This window comes from Callorhinchus milii, unplaced genomic scaffold (genome assembly GCF_018977255.1).
Source record: "Callorhinchus milii isolate IMCB2004 unplaced genomic scaffold, IMCB_Cmil_1.0 Scaffold2, whole genome shotgun sequence".
NCBI classification, from domain to species: domain Eukaryota; kingdom Metazoa; phylum Chordata; class Chondrichthyes; order Chimaeriformes; family Callorhinchidae; genus Callorhinchus; species Callorhinchus milii.
In genome coordinates, this window is record NW_024704743.1 from 80,682,466 (window position 1) to 80,704,752 (window position 22,287).

At 42.2% G+C, this 22,287-nt stretch overlaps 1 protein-coding gene across 1 annotated transcript in view; it reads right to left on the bottom strand.

Annotated features, from left to right (window-relative positions):
- Positions 1–20,117, bottom strand: part of nsmce2 (NSE2 (MMS21) homolog, SMC5-SMC6 complex SUMO ligase) — a gene marked incomplete at its 5' end in the record, with an annotated part of 76,479 nt that extends 56,362 nt beyond the window's left edge. The window contains 2 exon segments of the mRNA XM_007903457.2: positions 5,670–5,823; positions 20,011–20,117. Of these exon segments, the coding sequence (XP_007901648.1) occupies positions 5,670–5,823; positions 20,011–20,117 (261 nt within the window).
- Positions 20,118–22,287: the final 2,170 nt, after the last annotated feature.

Below are 22,287 nucleotides of genomic sequence, written 5' to 3' on the forward strand. Positions count from 1 at the left end.
ATAGGTCGAGGAGGACGAGGAGGCAGAGGGAGCCCTGGTCACAGATGGTCAGGATGTCATTGGTGACCTTGACCAGGGCAGTTTCTGTGCTATGGGCAGCACGGAAACCCGACTGAAGGGGTTCGAATAATGAATGGTTGGAGAGGAAAGAGCGCAGCTGGGAGGCGACAACTCGTTCCAGGACCTTGGACAGGAAGGGGAGGTTGGAGATGGGCCGGTAGCTTGATAGCTGCGACGCATCAAGGGAGGGTTTTTTCAAGGTGGGAGTGATGGTGGCAGTTTTTAAGGGAATGGGAACAGAGCCAGAGGAGAGGGACAGGTTGACGATGTCTGTGATATGTGGGGCAAGGAGGTGGAGCTGGGAGATAAGGAGTGGAGTGGGGATGGGGTCAAGGGAGCAGGTGGTGGGTTTCAGGGATAGGATGAGTTTGGTGACAGAGGGTGGGGAAACGGGTACGAAAGTGTGTAGGGGAGGATGGGTAGGAGTCGGAGTGTGGGAGGGAAGGGGTGGGGTGTGGGTGGATGTTGGAGGGGAAGTGACCGCGGAGCGAATTCCCTTGATTTTGGATTCAAGGAAATCCAGCATCTCCTCGCAGTGAAGGTTGGAGGAGATGACCTGCGCGGGGTGGCGGGGGGGACGGAGGAGTTGGGATGTGGTAGAGAACAGTAGCCTGGGGTTGTCCTTCGCCTCCAGGATTATCCTGGAGTAGAAGGACGATTTGGCCGAGGCTAGAGTGGAGCGGTAGATTTTGAGGAGGTCCAGCCAGATTTGTCGGTGGACCATTAGGCCAGATTTGACCCAGGTGCGTTCAGCGGTAGAAGATGGTGGTGGGTCTGGTGGAGGTGGGGAGGGGGGTGAAGGTGGTGAAGGAGATGAAGTGGTGGTCGGAGACGGCCTTGTCGGTGATAGTGACATCCGAGACACTGAGGCCCCGGGTGATCACCAAGTCGAGTGGGTGGCCGTGACTGTGAGTGGGGGAGTTGATGTGGAGGGAGAAGTTGAGCGAGGAGAGCAGGGAAGAGAAATCTGAGGAGATTGAGCAGGAGGGGGTGAAGTGCAGGTTAAAGTCGCCCAGGATGATGAGGCGATCAGAGCAGAGGCAGAGAGATGTGAGAAGTGTTGAAATATCAGAGATAAAGGTGGGAGAGGTTTTAGGGGGCCGGTAGAGGAGGAGGATTTTAAGTGAGAGGAAGGAGGGGTGGGAGAGGGTGAGGTGCTCAAAAGAGGGGAAAGAGCCAGAGGAGTAGGGGGATAGGGCAAGTGGTGTCCTTGAGATAAGGGCAACACCACCGCCACGGCGGTTGGGGCGAGGGATGTGGTGGGAGGTGTAGCCGGGTGGTGTGGCCTCCGTGAGGGGGAAGGTGTCGCCTGGGGTGAGCCAGGTTTCCGTTAAGGCCATGATACAACGTCTCATCAAGGATGAGATCGTTGATGACCAGGGCCTTGTTACAGAGGGAGCGACGTTTTGTAGTCCGATGTGGAGGGAGCGGTTGACAGAAGGGTGTGTGGGAGGGGAGGGGGGGTCCAGGTTGTGAAGCAGGGGTGGGGGAAATGGGGATGAAGGAGGAGAGGTTGACTCCCCGGGTCTGTGTCCGGGGTGGCTGGCGAGTGTAGTGGGGAATGGGGCAGTCGGTGTGGCAGTTGCTGGACAGCCAACGCCGAGTGCCACGGTGAGCCCGGCGGAGGATTCCCAGCCTGGAGCAAAGGGAGGTTGTGGTAGTGTCAAGTGGGGATAGAAGGCGAGAGAAACGGAGAGAGAGGAGGAGAGAGCGGGATAGATGCAGAACGGGGAGAGTTTGGGGGTAGAGAGGAGGGAGGAGGGAGGGAGGTGTTGAGGGGCCTCGGGTCATATCGGCAGCCATATTGCGCACGCGGGGACCGGGAGCGAGCGGTCAAGTGGATGGAAACATTATCCCATAGGCTGGGGCAGCCAAACTAACAGCACCATGGTGGGCTCTGATGTGAGCCCTGGGGGGGGGGGGGGGGGCGCAGAGGCTTTATTTATTTATTTATTTTTTGTTGTGCGCGCACACTTCTGAAAACTACAACTACGACGCCAACGGTTCCCCCGCTCCGCCCCCACCCATTCCCTCCTCAGCCCCACACCCCGCCCCCGTCTGGCTGCACTCCCTGCCGCGTCGAGCTTAAATACCTGAGAGGTAGGCCCAGGCTCCTCCCCGCGCTGTCCTGGCGCCGCTCCCTGTCCATTAATTATGGCATTGAATGGCTCCCAAAGTAAATGATATGGAAAGGCCCTTCTATGCTCAAAAATAACTATTAATATTATTTTATTGATTATATCTCTCACACCCTTATACAACAGCTGTCCCATTAAAGAGAGGGCACACTGAATATTTTGACAACTTTTGATTTTGCTGTAGTTGAAACTCGTACTTTTCCTACCTGAAAAAAATCCCCCACACATAAAGCCTCTTAACATAATTTTGCACTCAAAGTAATACCAAAGTTATCACTTCAAAGTGATAACCGAGAGGTTATAACAACTCAATAACTTCAGAGGAAGAAGGGAAAAATTGTAGACAATTATACAAAGAACATAAATGTGGCCGGGTTAGTTGTACTTTGAAATAGTAAACCAAAACCTGGTTCATACTGAGAAAATGAAATGACAATGTAAATCCAAACATTTCATCATCATTCACCAGTGGGCCAACTGAATCATGATTTATAAAGAATTTCACAATTTGTGTTTTTCTGAGAAAGGCTCACAGCAATGTTATATTGACCTAGAAAAGTAAATGTTCAATAACCTGGAAAATTAATTTTAAATAAAAATTCCACCATTAGAAGTTTGATTTGTTTCAAAGGGGCTATAGGCTTCAATTAAAATCACTAATTGTTACAAGATATCCAAACCTTGCTTAAATATTTCTTTTAAAAGTATTTGAAGCATTTCTTGTTTAAAAATAACTTTTGACCTGACTTATCTGTAATAATGCCAAGACTACCATTTGAAATGGAGAATTCAAACAACGGAACTGTTCCATCATGTGAAGCAACATTAGAACATGTTTCTTATTTTATAATTCCTGTGTGAGATAGATCAAAACCCTTGGAACAAAAGGAACGCTATTGCCTGTTGCTCAGCATCATTTCATCAGATCCTAAAACCAAGTCAGAGAAATTCACAACTAGGGGAACCCTAGATGCAACATAACAATGACAATAATTTGCATTTATATAACTACTTTCACAGAAGAGAGCATCTTGAAACATTTTATGGAGACAGTACCAGCTTCCAAGCAGGGCGGGGATAAAACAAAGAGGTATGTTTTAGGAGGCTTTTAAAGACAGTCCAGCACTTGATGTCTGACAGGCGATCAGTCGAACATGGACTTGATGATCTGTCACACAGCATGTAGATCACAAGGAGAAAGCCGAGGACAGAGCCCTAAGGTGTACTGCAGGTGATATTATGGGGGATGAAGGAGGAGAAATTGGTGGTTTCAAAGTGGAGGTCATGGGGCAGGTAGGATTTGAACCAGGAAGGCATGGACCTACACAGGTGGAAAAGAGAGGAGAGGCCATCAAGGAGGATGGAGTCGTCAACAGAAGACTGAGAATGAGGTGGCACAAGGAAGCCGAGTCACAGACTCAAAATACTGTCTTGGTCTCACGTCCCAAATCACAAAATTTAGTAAATTATGCAGTACAATTTTAATAACTACTAATCTAATAAATACAGTAATTTGACTTCAGCTTAAAGTAATGCCGTAAATCAGTAGATGGCAATGCTGTTTAATAAGATACATTTACCGTTAGCCCAAAATTTTTTAAAATTTGTGGGTACAGCTCAGGTGGTTTTTTAACTGTTATTCCATTCGTGGATGGGGGGACTTTTGTGAACTCCTTAAATTAATTTTGGGGATCAGCTTCAATACCTATTATATAAAGTACATTAGAGAGCTGATTATCTATACTGATTGAAACCTGGCCCCATTGCAGAGAAGCAAACAGTGTGGATAATTGAACACAGGAGTACAAATTGAATTCAATGCTACAGGAGTACAAATTGAATTCAATTCAATGCTAAAAATGATTTCATTGGGAGTTGTACTATTACTCTGAGCATATCACTGTGCGAGCCCTCCTTTTTCTGCCACCTTTTTTTTCACTGTCCCCAGAAACACACAGAAAGAATAAGGAGATGGAGAGAAAAAGATAAAGTGAGAGTCTTCCTAACTTTCTCTCATTTTCCATCTCTAATCCTGAACTAAAAATTCAAGATTTTAAAAAAATCAAACATTAAAAAATCATTATCAAATGCAAAGTTGTGCATTTGATTTTTGTATTTATTGGACTCATGCAATATTGAGGCTGAGCTGGCAATCTCACACCATGCACATAACCGTTTTTTGTTGCCAGTATCTAGGACTTAAGACACCATTGATAACTAATCCAGTATCCCTACAATTGCTCACAACTTTATTTTTGCCAGTATCTCATCAACCCCCGGCCAACTTACAAATAGGAGGCCTGTGCAATTAAAGGGACACTGGTGTAAAGATGAACCCTGCTCTACTGCAATTAAATCTAAACTCTTTGTACACTTCCCTCTTCTGAGCTTGAGCCTGTTCCACTTTTTTGTAAAGTTTTTGATATGTCAAACATATTATTTAGGTGCAATTTATTTTTGGATTCAGTTTGTCGACCCCTAAGCATGAAAATTTCAATAGAATCTCCCCTGGGAACTCATTCTTCCAGTGTATACATTCCAAGTTTCCATAGCGTCAAATTAGTTTTTTGAGGTAAGAAATCGTACTTGCTTTGTTGATTGCACAAATGATATCAGCAAAATAAGGGGCACAATAGTTTTGCGCCATCTATTGCTCAGTTACCACAACTCCTTAGATTTCCTTCTATTCTTACTTTCTCTCAGCACTCAAGCAAGAAAGAAATGCAAGACAGTCAATCATTATTATTGCCCAAACTAATTGATTGATTTTCATGGGTAGAGGCCAGGACCAGCAGAGCTTCTGGTGGTTAAGAGTTTAGAAAACGAGGCTTAATAAATGGCAATCTTACAGCATAGAATATTATTATACCTGTAAAAGAGTCAAAATAATACTTGTATTTGATATAACATTGATATACAACCTTTATCTATAACATTGATAACATCTCAAAACATTTCACAAATTATTGTATAGTGAATATGTATTTGTAAGTGAATGCAGCAACCAATAGATGCACCACAACGTCCCACAAACAGCCAATGTTTCATTGTTTGTGGGATACTGCTGTTCACAAATTGGATCCTGTGTTTGCCTACAAAATACACAGTCACTACACTTTACAATAAATCCTGTAATGCACTTTGACACGATCTTCCAATGAGAAAGGCACTATATCAAATCAAACGATTAATATTATAAATGAATGACCAATTTTTATCTGGAGGATTGTTGGCCAGGACACTGTGAGAAACTCCCCTTTAGAAACATAGAAATCAAAACTACAGTCCAGAAGGAGACCATTTCGCTCAACTCCTTTTGAAGATACACTTCCTGTATCGTTTCTTTTTATATGTAATGAATTTAACAATAGCACGTACCTCTTTTAAACTATTATACATGATTATACTAGTTTCATGTAATTTTAAACATCAAACTAAGATAAAAGGGTTTTAAACAACACAAGCACTTACCTTGCCTTTTTAGCGCATCCAGCTGCTGTTTAAAGTCTATATATGTGTCATTTGTGAGTAGATCCGCTTTTCTGTTTCCATTTTTCAGGTCACTAAACCTTTTATCTACTAATGCTTTCAAATCAGGCATTCGCTCTGGTCGCTCTTGTTGTATCTAGAAGATACATTCAACATTGAACACATCACTATCTATTTAAAGAAGTCACATGAACCTCTCAAATCATTTTTTACTCATAATCTTCAAAACATGTTCAAACATTTACCCATAACACCCTGTTAAATAATAATACATAAACAGTATTCATGCAATGAATACTCAATAAGTTTTAACAATAAATTGTGCCCCTTGAACATCAATATTTTTGTGTGAAAGAAAGCACCTCCTCCTCTTGAACTCTTCTACAAAATAAAGGAATACTTTATCATCTAATCAAAAACTGTATCAAAGATGAGTAAGAATTTGGAAGCATAAATTACAGAAAAAACAGTCAATCCACTTTACAGTATATCCTGCAAAGTGGTTTTAGACATCTCAACGATGTGATGAGCAGGGCCAATACATTTGACAAAAGTTGTGGGGAAATTTGGCAAATTTTGTGGAGTTGATTGGTGTTATTGACAGGTACATTTTACCACTAATCTACATTTTTCCACCAATCTACATTTTTCAATTTACTGATAAAAACTAAAAATGAAGAAATATACAAGCAGGGGGAAAGCTTGCCAGGCAGCAATATCAATGGCAAGCGATGCAGTTTTAGCTGGTTAGACTCCTGCAGTTATTACCCCAACACACACTCTGGGGTCCCCAAGCCTTGGCTCTGGCCAAACCCTCGACTAAAACTTCTCGGTATTAGGTAAACAGGATGCGTCCCTCCAGGGAGAGAGTGGAAAGGAGTCCTGTAGCTCAGTAGTTAAGAACACTCCCCTTGCAAGCGACAGTCTGGGTTCGATTCCCAGCACGGTGAAATGTTGGGCAACAACAACAACTTGCACTTATATAGCGCCCTCCACACAGGGCTGCATCCCAGAGCGCTTAACAATGGCGGAGCCTGACTCCGAGCTGGGGGAAGGTGACCATAAGCACGGTCAAAAAGGAAGGTTTTAAGTCAAAATTTGAAAAAGGGGAGAGAGGGGGCAAGGCGGAGGGATTGAGAGAGTTTGCCATAGAGGTAGGGGGAGAGGAAGGGGGATGGTAACGTAAGCACGAAAAAAAAGGAAGGTCTTTAGGTGGGATTTGAAGGTGGGGAAAGAGGAGACAAGGTAGGGGGATTGAGGAAGAGAGTTTCAACGATTCGGGGCCTCGTGGCTGAAGGCACGTTCACCAATGGTGGAGCAGTGGGGATGAAGGTCAAATAGGAGGCTGGAGCCAGGCGACCAAAAGACAGCAGCTTGAACAATACAATGACCTTCCAGTACTGCACTGGTGTGTCAGCATGACCTATAGTCTCATGTTCGGATGAGGAGCTTTAACCCAGAGGCGAGAGTGCTATCAACTGAGTCAAACTGATACAGGCTATCCAGGTGAGATCATTTGACTAAGTATGGCTGTTCAAAAGAGACTGCAATGGGGGTAGGAGGGAAGGGAGAGGATTTTTTACAACAACCAAGGGAGTGATAAGAAGGTATACCCAGTACCTCCAATTAAAGATGTCATCTCCTCAAAAATAATTCCATGTGCTGTTGGCTACATTTCAGTTGTAGAAAAATAATAAACAGAATTCAAAATGCAGCTGTTTGGGGTTTTAACCCCAAAACTGACAGACTTGTGCATACCTACTTTTGTTATAAGTTTTGTTATATTTCATATATATTTAAGATCATAAGATTCTTTAATACTTAAAAATAATGTATAAATTGGCTGACTTTAATATTGATTAAATATTTTCCATCTGGAAACTGCAATCAATGAATGCAAGATGATCTTCATCTAATAAAAAAAATACTTTGGTCAAAAAAAAACATTCAGCTGCAAAGGGCAGGAAAAAAGAGAAAAGCCTATGCCTGTTGAAACAATCTCACAAGCATATTTGTTGAATTACAACAAAAACATTTCTCAAAAACTGTGATCTCAGAGAACAGCAACAATTTACTTACAGTTAATGGCTAGAAACAGCTCCATATCCTTCAGGTATTTAATTACAAATAAAACCCAGTTTTCTCTGCATTGAACATGCTCCTCCAAGCAATCCCACACTTGCTGCAATTTAGCTGTTAGTGAGTTTGCTTGTACCCAGTCTTCATAGTACTACTGTCTTTTTTCAATTTACACCTCCAAAACAACACCTGGACACTAAGAGTTTCATCTCTGAATAATCCTCTTCCTGGAAAAGTACATAATCCCAACACAGTATACATATTGGACTCATAAAATGTTTCTATTCCGGTTTTTAAAAAATAATACAAAAGGATTACACAAGTTGTAAAATGGTTGTAAAAAGTATTTTGTTTACAAACCTGAGAAACAAGTGCAATAAATCCAATTAATAACTAACCAAACTTCAAAATGCCTGAATAAAATATAGTTCAAGAGTGAATTGCAGTGTTTTAACAGAATAAGTTTCAAATTAATTCAGCATGTTGAGTATCTCATTCTATCAATCTGTTTGTATCAATCCTAAATCAAAGTTGTATTATTTAAATGTTTAGTTTTTGATTCTTGACAAAAGAAGTTTGAATTATAAGGATGCCAAGCAAGTATTAAACCATGACCAGACACATGCACACAAGTACAGAGTCCAAAAGAGCTTCATTTGGCAAGATTTTCTAAATGAATAGAAGCATTGTATAGCAAAATAAAGGAGACAGGTTTTGAAGCTTCAAAAGTTTGAAGGAGCAATAGATTTCAGCAACCGCTGCCAGATTGTGCAATAAGACCGCATTTGTCATGTGCACTTGCACTGTGAAAATGGCAGTGCTTCAAAGCCAAATTTAATTCCTAAATCCATGCAGACTGGAGCAAAGCTTTAAGGCTTTGTTTGAACTTACCGTAGTGTTCTGTAGAGTTTAAACAAACCACACAAAATAATATGGGCCAAATATGTGAAATCACTACAGAGTGAAATTAAAGTAAACATTTGGCTTAGCATGGATGTCTAACCACTGTATATTACCAATTGCTGATAATTGATATCAGTTTGACATCAGAAAACGTACCCACCCAGAAATAAAATTGGGTGGAATTTCCCACCACTACAACAGTTGAAATCACAAGATCACAGTTGAGGTACTTATGACGAAAGCCCTTGAGCTCATTTGAACTCATCCTTAGACAAATACCCACCACATCATCCTCCCAATACAACAGCAAGCTGCTTCTTAAATGTCTATCATTCAGACTGCCATCCTTCTTACAAATGCTAATTATCATCTATGACCAAAAATACTTGCTGGTATCAATTAATAACAATAATAATAATTCTGAATTTGCTCTTCACATTGGTATTATGGCCATTCTGAAAGTATTGTTCCAAGTGTATTTTTTCTACCTTATCTCTGAAACATTTCTTCAAAACTGGCAAACTCTATTTAGTATTTAATTATTGCTCATAGCTCATCCATCTAGCACTGAGATCATCCTCATTGCTCTATTCTGCACTGCCTCCGAGGCATGGACACCAGCGTATGTTATGACAACCAGAACTGTATGCAGTATTCTCACTCTGCCAAACCAGAGAACTGTATAGCTTGAACATGACTTCTGGGGCTATTATCTAAACTGATTTGGCAATAAAACACGGTATCCTATTTGCCATTCTTATTGCTGCCTCAGGTGGTTTCAAACTTTTGACCACAGAGTATCCCCCCATGTCAATTCTATCCTGTCTATAAAGTAAATGTGTGCTTAGTTTTAATTCCTATATGTAGCATCTGGCATTTAACTGCACTGAACTCAAATTGCCAGCGATCAGTCCAGGTGCATAATTTGTCAAGCTTTCTTTTGTAAGCTCTTGGCTGCTTCCTCATTTTACAGTTCTGCCTATCTTGATGTCATTTACAAATTAACTACCAAGCATGGAGTCTGCAAGGAACAGGAGGAGTCCCAGGACTGACTTCAACACACCCGTCACTACTTCTCATATTTTGACAGAACTCCCCTAACTAGTCTGTTTCCTTCTTTTTAATTTATTATTCACAATAATCAGTTCGTAGAGGAATCTCTTGTGTGATCAAGGGCTCTTGGAAGTCTAGGTACACTATATCACGGTGGTTTCCCATAGTTAAATTGGGACGTGAGGAAATTCAAATGAGTCTATGAGGTTGGTCAGATAAAATCATCACCTTCTGAAATTGTGCTGTTATTCTCATGGAAGTAATCTTTCATGTTGCTTACGATAATTGAATCCGTCAGTTTATCAATTATTGAGGTCAAGCAAATTGATCTAAAAATTGGCAAGTTTGACTCTGTGACCTTCTTGAATATAGGAACCATATTTGGTTGCTTCCAGTCTGTTGGAACCTCCTCAGAGATGATCAACTTGCTCAAAAGATTTTACAGAAGGGTGATTGGGAACATATGGGTAGAAAAGGAGGTGAAGCAATTGGAAGGGATAACTATAGAAAATGAAGTGGGACTTTGTGTGGACTAATAAAGTTCAAGAATTCAAAGTGGAACTATCTCAGGCATGAGAGCATTCATCTTAGAATGCTGAGGGAGGAAGTGGGAGGATCTTGATGTTTTGCAGACTGTAAATAGTGATGGCCCCAGATGTCAGTAATTGGACCATCGGTGTTCTCCCCCTCTCTCTATATATAATACATATATTATATATTATACATAGAAGACTAGAGGAACTAGGGTTCCAATTTGTGGAGTCCTGTAGCTCAGTGGTTAGAGCACTCGCTTTGCAAGCGAGAGACCTGAGTTCAATTCCAGGCAGAGGGCGAAACCTTGGGCAAGTTTCCTTACTCCACACGCCTAATAATAATCCCTCTAAAAAACCAAAAACAATAATAAATTGGTCATTTTCAATCTACGACTGTTTGTGGGATATTGCTGTGCGCAATTGGCTGCCGCGTTCGCCCACAAAAAATACAGTCAATTAACTTTACAGTGTGAAGCGCTTTGGGACGTCCTCCCGACGTGAAAAGCGCTATATCAAATGCAAGGATTATTATTATTATATGTATAAAATATATAATATATATATGAATAAATGATTTGAATTTAGTTAAAGGGAGCACAATATAAAAATTTGCAGACAGCACAAAAATTGTGAGTAAGTGACTTCAGGAGGATAGACAAATTAGTGGAATAGGTAGATAAATAAAAGGTACAATTTAATATACAAATTTGTGAAGTAATGCATTTTGGGAGGAAAATAAGTATACAAAATCTACACCAAACAATAACATTTCATTTAAGAGGAGTGGAAGAGCAGAGACCTCCGGATAAGCATTCACAAATCGTCAGTGGGAGTTGACAAAGATGTAATGAAAAATATATAAAAAAGGTATATACTGTTTATAAAAAAAACTAATCCTAGGTTTTATAAATAGAGGCATAGAATAGAAAAGCACTTAGGTAATGTTAAACTTGTACACATCACTGGTTTCCCTTAGAATATTGTTTTCAGTTCTGGATAGCCCGCTTTAAGAGGAATGTCAGGGCAATAGAGATTATACAGAAGAGATTCACTAAAATGATACCAAGAATGAGAGACTTTTCTTATGAGAAGACTAGAGGATCTAGGGCTGGCTTTAGTAGAACAGGAAACGTTGTGAGAAGATCCGCAGATCTGTTCAAAATTATGAAGGATTTTGAAACTATTTCCATTGGTCCATTACCAATGAGTTGGTAACTAGAGGCCATTGATTTAAAAAGTATAGGTTACAAGATTGTTTTTAACAGAGGTTTATTAGGATATATAATGCTCCACAAAACTTTACAGTAGTTGAAATAAAACCATAATAACTTCAGAAAGGGAATTAGACAAATATTCATATTCAAATATTCATCTGTCTCACAACTCAGGCTGGCTGTTCTCAAGCTCTGCATTCAATACAACTGAACAAAACCACACAATTAAATCTAACAAATACCAAAACGTAATATTGACAACAAAAAACAAAGATTACAGAAAGAAACAAATAATGTACTAACTCTGTTTCATTGCCAATAAAGTTGGCTGAACCTGCTGATATACTTGGCATTTATGTATTGAATGGCTATTGTTTTCTTTGGTGCAATTCCCAGTGACATGCCCATACCAGCAAAAGGTTAGATTGTGCTTGGATGCCCCAGTTTCTACTACCGTATACATAAATATTTTTGCGTATAATATTTGCCCAAAAATCATTCAAACCGCAACACTTCTTGCCAGTAATTTCCTGTGAAGTGCTACAAATTTTTTTTTCAACAAACTGCACTTCCATCAGCATAGATTTTCTGTATATACCTTCACTTAATCAATACAATATGCAATCTTAATATCCGTTAAGGGCGCAGTACACTAAGCATTTTGGCAAATTGAAAACAACAATTATTCATAAAAGTTCTAAGCTAGATCTCAGCCAAAGTAGCAGTCAAGCCAAAATCAAAGAGGGTTCCTGATCACAATCTAATGACCTCCGTCCACCCCACTGGAATCTGTTGATGTTTGGAGGTTAGATGAGGTCAGGAACACACCTGACTGGTATGATTCCAATGGTTACACAGCCCACAGCCTGCTGACACAAACTATCTGGACCAGGGGTCTCCAACTGGTAAATCACAACCGGCCAAACCCTGCACCGCTCCAGCCAAGTTCTCACCAAAGTTCCAGAGGCCACCCAGCTGTGATACCCATTACGCAGCCATCAATGAAGAAAAATTAAATAAGAAAATTTATTTTGTTGACCAACCATAAAGTTTGGCGACCCACTAGTCCTGACTTACACATGAGGAATAGACAATGCGGTTAGGTACAGGAATGTGGCTAGCATCTGTACATCATATCTCAGTCAATGTTCAGAGAGGGAAGAAAATGAAAGGGGAAAAATACAAAAAAACAAATTTAGTGTGGTATAATTTCTAATAATTTGCTGCAGAAAAAATACCAATAACACGTGTCATTCAGTGACAAGTATGAGTTTCTATTTTTTTTACTGTTTCACTTGCATCACAATTATTCTGTTGTGCATGTGCAAGCACATAATACGAGAACTCAAAAGCAATCCATTAAAAATGCTATAGGGTAAATTACATTTGAAATTGCACATGAGTGGGAGGAACTTAAAATTGATCATTCTGCAAGAGGGAGCCAGTGAAGCTTAGCAAGGACTGTGGTGCAGATGTTAGCAATGGTTTTCATGAATAGTGCAGCTGGGGTGACTGGCAAGGAGGGCAGTGGAAAAACTGAGGCAGGAGGTGATGAATGCATGGATAAAAAAGGGTTAGGTATGAGACGGTTCTACACTCCTAAATGTACACCCACGATATGGCTCACTTTCCCCCCTGCAGAGTATATTGGGTAGCCTCTGTATTCAATCCTCACTAATGAATGCATGTCCCTATAACTAGGTGTAACTTGACTAATGAGTTTTTCCATGTCGACAGATACTACCAAATGCTATTCAAATTAAAGATATTCAATTAAGTTCTGATGAAGGGTCATGGAACCTAAACGTTGACTCACTTTCCTTTCTCCATAGATGCTGCCTGACCTGCTGAGTGTTCCCAGTGACTTCTGGATCTATTTTAAGTTCCTCACTCTTGTTTGCAATTTCAAATGTAATTTTACACTATAGCATTTTTAATGGATTGCTTTTGAGTTTTGGGCACCACACCTCAAGAAAGATATATTGGCCCTGGACGGGGTGCAGTGCAGATTCACCAAAATGTTACCAGGCCTAAAAGGGTTAAGATATGAGGAAAGTAAACTTGATTGTATTCCCTTGAGTTTAGAAGGTTCACGGGTGATTTGATTGAAGTATTTAAGATGATAAAGGGATTCGATAGGATAGATACACAGAAGCTATTTCCTCTGGTGGGGGAATCCAAAACAAGGAGGGCATAGTCTTAAAATTAGAATCAGGTCATTTAAGAGTGAAACCAGGAAGCATTTTTTTCACTCAAAGGGTGGTAGAAATCTGGAATTCTCTCCCCCAAAAGGCCGTGGATGCTGGATCCATCCACACCTTGGAGAATGAGGTTGATAGATTTTTGGTAGGTCAGGGTATTAAGCGATATGGGGAGAAAGCGGGAAATTGGAATTGAAAGGATTAGTTGAGCTACAGATCAGCCATGTTCTAATTAAATGGAGGAACAGGCTCGAAGGGCTGATTAGCCTCCTCCTATTCCTATGTTCCTATGTAGCACGCTAGCAGCCACTTGTAATGAAGTTAATGTAAAGTGCACGAAGAACCAACTTATGACTACTACTCATTAATAGTTAAGAGCCTTTTGTTGTTATCAGGTAGAAATAAAGCAACCCGAGGACATGGCGCTCCATCTTTTATGGGCACTGAGCCCCTCCCGAATTTGGGTACCCAATGGTAATTGTATCGCACCAATTACTTGATGGAATCGGTGCCTTTTTCATGGTCCAATCAAAATCATCCTTTAAGTGACCCAGTAAGGAAACAGTGCACCTTCCTATCCACTTATGCAAATGAAAGTCAGTTTGAAATTTTTGCAATCCACGCTAGAGTCAGACTTGATGGCACCATAAGTATCAAAAACGTTAAATATTTTTTAAAAAATTATTTAAAGGGCTACTCAATAACACGCATGCACGAGTTCTACCGAACTTAGGCATTTTCTGAGTTTCCCCAAGCGCAATCGGTAATTACTAACCGCACTTACACTGGCTAATGCTTTTAGCAAACACAAAAACATTACAGAACATATTTTAAACTACACAGGTGACCGTGACATACCCCCTCTTGATAATCAAAATGCTTCAAAAAACAAGGTTGATATTAAAGTTCTTGGAGATACGTCAGGATAAAAGCACCTCTCTCTCTATCCTCCTTTGCTGAATCCTGGCTATCTTCCTGCTCGAGGTAGCTGATATTTCTGTGATACAGGTCTAGTTCCCTGGCTGGTCAATAGAAAAGAAGATCTCACACAATAATGTGTTCTTTTCAAACTACATCATACTTATATATCTTAGCTATGTTAAAAATGCAGGAGAATCGAAAGTTTAACTCCTGTACTCACAGGAAACTCGCAAGTTTCCCTTTTAAAATCCCTTTGTACCTATTGGAAATTTGTACAACTCTTGTACAAAACAGTTTGCTGGTTAGCACTCCCTAGTGCTAACGGTAGGATGAATTCAGGAGGGCTCCTTGTTCCATCCTGTCTTCGTCTTCACCACAAGGCAAACAGGGTTGAGTTCTCCTGCTGTGTACTTTCTGCAAGTTTCTGTACTCGTTTCACTTGACTTGTTGAAACAGTGATGTACTTTCCTCTTGATGTAAGAATCTTAAGTCTTTGGATTAATGACCTTCACTACCCTGCTCGGTTTGTGAAAGTGGTCACGTAAAGTCCCTCCAAGATAGGAATCCCCCTCTGCATAATCACACTTATTATTCAGGGAATGACTTGCATTATAATCAGTAATCATAGTCTAAAGCTTCACTGAAATCTTCCAGTCGGAGTTTGTGTGATTGGGTTGATCATATGCCTACCATGAAACAGGCAAAACGGAGTCAACCTGGGTCTATTGCTGAGGGTTCGGTTATTCAACACCATCATTACCCAGGGAATCCTTTCATACCATCTGGAGCCTTTTTTTATACAGGCTTTCTTCAAAGCACTCTTAATAATACCGTTGATTATTTCCACTTTACCAGAGTTTTCTGGGTGGTACAGTGCATGTAGATTGTGCTTAATGCCTAAATTTTGAGTAACTCAGCAGTGAAACGATTGTCTCTATCGGATTCTAATAATTTCATTCCACTATTAGGAGGTATTAGCTCCTCAGTTATTATCTTCAACAGTTTTTGTAGTACACCATTTGCAAGGGTACCCAATGGTAAAACCGGTTGTGTGATCCACGAAAATAAGGATGTACCGATTACCTCTGGCATTTTAGGTAAGCGTTCGACAAAGACTAAATAGACCCTTTCCCATGACCTTCCCATTTTAACCTTTTCCAAAGTATTGTTTTTAGGTACGGTGGATACACCTCATGCACTCTCCCACGTAACTTTTTAACTCCCTCTTAACCGCAGGCCACCAGTATTCATGTAGATTGGCTCAGGTTCCCTTCACCCCGTTATGCAAATTTCCAGGACCTTCATGTGCCAGGTGATCAGATAATCCTGTATCCGTTTTGATGGGATCAGTTGGTTCTTGCTTCCCTATTGCCAGTATAGCTGTAAGCCCTTTACGACCAAATGTTTCCCCTTTGTCCAATTTGGAAGGCTTCCATTCTGTCCTGACTCTTTAGGGCTCTGAGACGCTACCCTGCGTGGAGGGTGCTCCATAAGTGCAAGTTGTTGCTGTTTGACTCCATGTTTGCCGCTATCGTTGTCACTACAGGGTGGTTAGTATAACTGTTGTTAATAACTTTCTTTGAAAATATATATTTATTTATAAATATATTTAGTAAACAGATCCAAAACAAACACAACATCTTCTGGTTCAATTTTTCCCTTTTCTCCCGATACAAAAAACATTCCGTTGTTTACGGTACATTCCTTCATCACACATAGGTTGTGCACACATTTTTTGGGACGCTCCCTTTAACACAGTGGGGAGTCCCACCTGTGTACAACACATTCATGTGCGTGCCCGCACACACTCTGATAAGGTACCTGGTTTCGGGAGTGACAAAGGGGCTCCTTTACTGAGTTTATGATCCTCCTGTGCGGTGGACTGCGTGGAACGTTTCAAGGCAGTTCTGCCAGACCCATCTTTCTTAGCACTGGGTATGGGTAGAAACCCAGCACGTAGCGGCATTTGTTGCCGGTGTAGCGGGGCTCCAGGCACAGCCTCAGGCATCTACACACAAAGGTGGCCATGAGGATCAGGGCTACGTAAGGGACCCCTTTCCCCGCCTTTTCCGGGGTGCATCGTGCCTCTGCGGACATGATCCATCTTGGACTCCCACATCATGGAAGACCTCTCTAGTGACTGCAATGGTGTTGTTCCTGGTCAAAGGCCAGACCTGGGCCACGTTCAATAACACCGAGAGGGCCTCACACTTTATCACCAGATCTTTCCCGGTGATGGGACAGCGAGCGCTGGCACCACATCACCAGTTTCTTCCTCACTGTGCCTAGACACTCCTCCTGGCTTTTTTGGTATGCCTCGGCAGCCCCAAATCAGATGCCGAAGACTTTGATGTAGTTTGGCTTCACTGCAAAAGGTATGTTAATAATGCCCATGATTGATATTTGTCCTACTGGCATCGGCTCATTTAAAAAACAAGCTGAGCATTCCAGCATATCAGCGTGATCATCGTCTGACGTATGCAATGCATCTTTATCGTGTCCTAAACTGTGACAAACTTGCACAAGAGGTTTGTCCTTTTCCTTTTTCCAAATTGACTGCCAAATTTGCTTGTGAACTAAGGGTTTTGCTTTGTGGTTAATCCAATTTTCATTAGCCCAATTGATCAGGTCATTACACAATGTTTTCATACATAAGCAGAATCTGAAACGATTATGCAATGGAAGAAGTTTTAACACCTCCAGCAGAGTAATGACTTCAGCTGCTTGTGTTGACGTACCGTTGCAGGGAATCGCATGGTTACCCAATTCTTCCCACCCTGCTGCCTTCCCACTGCAATGCCAATTCCTGCCTGTCTTTTGAGATCTATCAATTGGGCAGTCCCATCACAATAATTTACAGTCAGTCCCTCAACCAGTTCCCAGGGCTCAATCTCCACTGGGGGCTTACTCTCCGACAGCAAACACTCTAATTCAATATCTGACTCTTTAGTTTTGAATTCCCTGCATTGATGGCTCGTCTCCCATTGCGTTTTTAACTTGAAAACCGGGTGGCTTACTTTCAGTGGGAGATTACCCCTGTTCTATGACGAGGATGAGAGCTAACTTTCTTCAGTTGAACGTCAACAAGACCAAGGCCCTACTGATTGGCTCCCATCAGCACCTCCTCACCTCAAGCGATGACAGCATCACCATCCTATAATGCACACTCCACCTTACTAAGCCAGTCCGGAACCTTGGCATCTTGTTTGACCCTCAGTTATCCTTTCTACCCTACATCTGTGCCAAGACCTGCTCTGCCATCCCCCACCTCCGCAACATCACCCGACTCCACCACTGTCTCACAACGCAGGCCGCCGAAACCCTCTTACACGCTCTCATTGCATCAAGACTTGACTATGCAAACTCCGTGCTTGTCGGCCTCCCCAACTCCTCCCTCCACAGGCTGCAGATCATCCAGAACTCTGCAGCTTGTGTCCTCTCCAACATCATGCTCTGTGACCCTATCACCTCCATCCTCACCCGCCTCCACTGGCTTCCCATAACACAGAGCATACACTTCAAGATCTTGGTCCTCACCTTCAAAGCCCTCCATAGCTTTGCTCCCCCTACCTCTGCAACCTCCTAACTCCTTACCAACCTGCTCGCTCCTTCCGCTCAGCGGGTACCGGACTGCTTCACATCGCCCCATCATTACCAGGCGAGCCTTCAGCCACTCTGCCTCCACCCTCTGGAACTCCATCCCGCTGTCTCTTCTCCTCGCCCCTCCCTTGCCTCCTTCAAGACCCGTCTCAAGACCCCCCTTTTCGACCATGCCTTCGATCACCCTCCTTCCCACACCTGCCCTCCACCCTCCTAGATCCTGACCCCCAGCTCAGGTCCGAAACATTAATTGTCCAGCGCCTTGGGACGTCCGCCCGACTTGAAAGGCGCTCTACAAGTGTAATTGTGTTGTTGTCCTTGTGTGTACTTATGTAGCTTTATTCTTCAATTTTTACAGATCCCTCTGCTGGGGAATCTTTTATTTTGACGACTCTTCTTGGCAGGGTTGCCACGTGGCTTCGGCCCTGCGCCACTTCCTTTATTTTTTACATTTTGCACACGGATGGGTTGAGGCCCCATCATGTTAAGCGGTTTATAAGTATTATTTGTTTTACTTTCATGGTTCTCAGACCGTTTTTCTCGATCTACAAACACATCATCGATATGATAATATCGATAATGTTTCTCTGTGCGTTTGACAAGACATTCCAAATGCTCTACCGCCAAAGATCGAATGAGAGTATAAATCCCCTCCTCATCTGAGACATTGCCATGAGAAACATCTCGCCCCACAGTTCTGTAGAGAACTATTCAGTGACTTTGGAAGCTAGGACCCTGGGGCGCCCCCGGCCTAAAGTCCTGATCAGCGCAATTTTTTCAGAAAGCCCTTTCTCCCTGATTATAGTTCATTTAATATCACTGAGAGGGCTGCCACCAAATCGTCCCGTTCCGGATCTATTAGGTCCATCCGATGCTGCTAATTACAGATGGGAGGTAGATCTGAACAGCCGCTTTATTGGCAGTGACTAAATTTGCAATAGGAATTGTGAACGTTAACCACCCTTCAATCTTTTTTTCAGGCATAATATCTGTTAATAATTTTAAACCTAAAACGCTTTGTGTTTCAGATTGTAAATGAACATGGCATTCGGCCGTTCTTGCAGCGGGGATTGTATTTGTTGTGGCTGTAAGTCCTCCGCTGGGTGTTTCTACTGTTTGACAGCTTGTTTTTTGTTATTGTATGAGAGCCTGTTGCTCTCTTTCTGTTTTAAGGTTTCAATTAAAAACTCTGTTTTAGAGAATTGCTGCTGCCCTCTCTCCACCTCAGCCCGAGTTTCTTAAACTAACAATTGTTTTTTATAACATATTTGTCTTGAATTTTAGCAGAGGGCATGGTAGGTCCCCAACTGATGCATGTCTGAGATCAGCTAACTCAATACCACCTGTGAATCAAGCCTATAGGCCTTTTAGCTAATTATTACAGCTATCAGTGCATTTTACCCACTTTATCAGAGAACCGAGGCAAGAACGATCCACCTGCCAGTCAAAACAGTATAACTGGAACAAATAAACTAATTTGAGAATGGAAAAACATTCTTTTAATATAAGTTGAGAAACAATTTCAGTATAAAAGCCAAAAAGAAGGAAGATTCCAAGAATATAACTCCAAAATGACAAAGGACAAAATGTTCCCTTTTCCCGCCAACATTGTTCTCCCCCTTTCTCCTCCTTCACCCTCCCCCCAGTAACAAGTTCACCACAAGTTATGTAAAAGCACTACTAATTCTAAGAGCTAACGTTTTAAAGTCAAATGAATGCATGGCACAATCTCTTTGTTTCTCACATCCGAGGTTGGTGCAAGAGAAACTTTCCAGTTACTGATACCTTTGACTTATCGACTTGTACCTTGATCTCTTACCTGATGTGTGACATCGCCCACAGCCTGTATGAACTGGTCAAGCTCTTGGCCAATGGATACGTATTCCAGAATCACATTTTCCAGGTTGTTTACTTCTTCCACCTCACCTGCGTAATACATATAACAATACATTAGGCACTGCAACAAGGATGTAATTTTACCCTTTGTTGCTTTTGTGGCCTTTCGATATCTGGAATGCCAGGAACAATAAATAACAACAAAATGACATTTGTATAGCGTCTGTTGCGTCGGGAGGACATACCAAGGCACTGGACAATCAGTGTTTTGGACCTGAGCTGGGTGTCGGGATCGGGGAGGGTGGGGGGCGGGGGAAGGAGGGTGATCAAAGGCACGGTCGAAGAAGAGGGTCTTGAGATGGGTCTTGAAGGAGGCAAGGGAGGGGGCGAAGCGGAGGGACTGTGGGATGGAGTTCCAGAGGGTGGGGGCAGAGTGGCTGAAGGCCCGCCCGGCAATGGTGGGGTGGGCGAGGCGGGGGACATGAAGCAGGCTAGAGCCCGCTGAGTGGAGGGAGCAGATAGGTTGGTAGAGGATTAGGAGATCGCAGAGGAAGATAATAACAATAATCCTTGCATTTGACTTTTCACTTCTTCTAGATGTCCCAAAGCGCTTCACAGAACATACTGTAAAGTGAATTGACTGTATATTTGTGGGCGAAAAGTGGCAGCCAATCGTGCACAGCAGTGTCCCACAAACAGTCGTGGATTCAAATAATCATTTTTTTTAGATGGGAGCAAGGCCATGGAGGGCTTTGAAGGTGAGGACCTGGATTTTGAACTGTATCCTCTGTGTGACGGGAAGCCAGTTGAGTCGGGCGAAGGTGGGGGTGATAGGGTCATGGAGCCTGCTGCAGGAGAGGACACGGCTGCAGAATTCTGGATGATCTGCACCCTATGGAGGGAGGATTTGGGGAGGCTGACAAGCAGGGGGTTTGTGTAGTTGAGCCTGGATGTTATGAATCCCTGTATGAGGGTTTCAGCGGCCTGCGGTGTGAGACAGTGACGGAGCTGAGCGATGTTGCGGAGGTTGGCAAAGGCTGAACGGGTCATGGCACGGATGTGGGGTATGAAGGACAGTTGAGGGTCGAACAGGATGCCAAGGTCTGTATTGGCTCTGTGAGATGTACAGTGCATCCATGGAGAGAGATGCTGTCAAGCGCCCGAGGTATGGAGGCGCTGACGGGAGCCAAGCAGGAGGGTCTTGGTCTTGTTGACAAAGGAAGCAAGAAGTGGGCTTGGGAAAGAAAATCATAACCTGTCACACAAGAATTAAAATAAATATATTAACATTCAAGTCATGTTAATAGAATATGAGGTACCAACGTTGCTACAATTATACAGTAAATATCAAATACCATCCATTTCTGACAAAACAAAATCAAGAGTTTAACTGAAGACCTCAACTTGAAGTTTTTCAAATTACAGTACATCAAAAAATACAACCTAATCCATGCCAACTTCACTAAGCTGTAGAGATAAGCAAACCAAAGCAAACCAAGCGTTGGGGTTCATTTCTAAAGGGATAGAAATGAAAAGCAGGGAAGTTATGCTAAACTTATATCAAACCTTGGTTAGACCACACTTGGAACACTGTGTACAGTTCTGGTCCCCATATTATAGAAAGAATATAGAGGCACTGGAGGAGGTGCAAAGGAGATCTACAAGGATGATACCGGAACTGCAAGGTTATACCTATCAGGAAAAGCTGAACAAGCTTGGACTCTTTTCTCTTAAAAAAAGAGTGAGGGGTGACTTAACAGAGGTCTTTAAAATGATGAAAGGTTTTGATAGGGTAGACATAGAGAAGATGTTTCCACTTGTGGGAGAGACCAAAACCAAGGACCATCAATATAAAATAGTCACCAATAAATCAAATAGGGAAGTCAGAAGAAACGTCTTTACCCAGAGAGTGGTGGGAATGTGGAACTTGCTACCCAAGGCCAAGGGGTATTTGAAGCAAATAGCACAGATGCAGTTAAGTGGAAGCTAGATTAGTACATGAGGGAGAAAGGAATAGAAGGTTATGCTTGAAGGCTTAGTTGAGGAAGGGCAGGAAAAGGCTCATGCGGAGCATAAATGCCGGCATAGACCAATTTAATAATAATCCTTGCATTTGATATAGCGCTTTTCACGTCGGGAGGACGTCCCAAAGCGCTTCACAGAATATACTGTAAAGTGAATTGACTGTATATTTGTGAGTAAACGCGGCAGCCAATTGCGCACAGCAATGTCCCACAAACAGTCATAGATTGAAAATTAC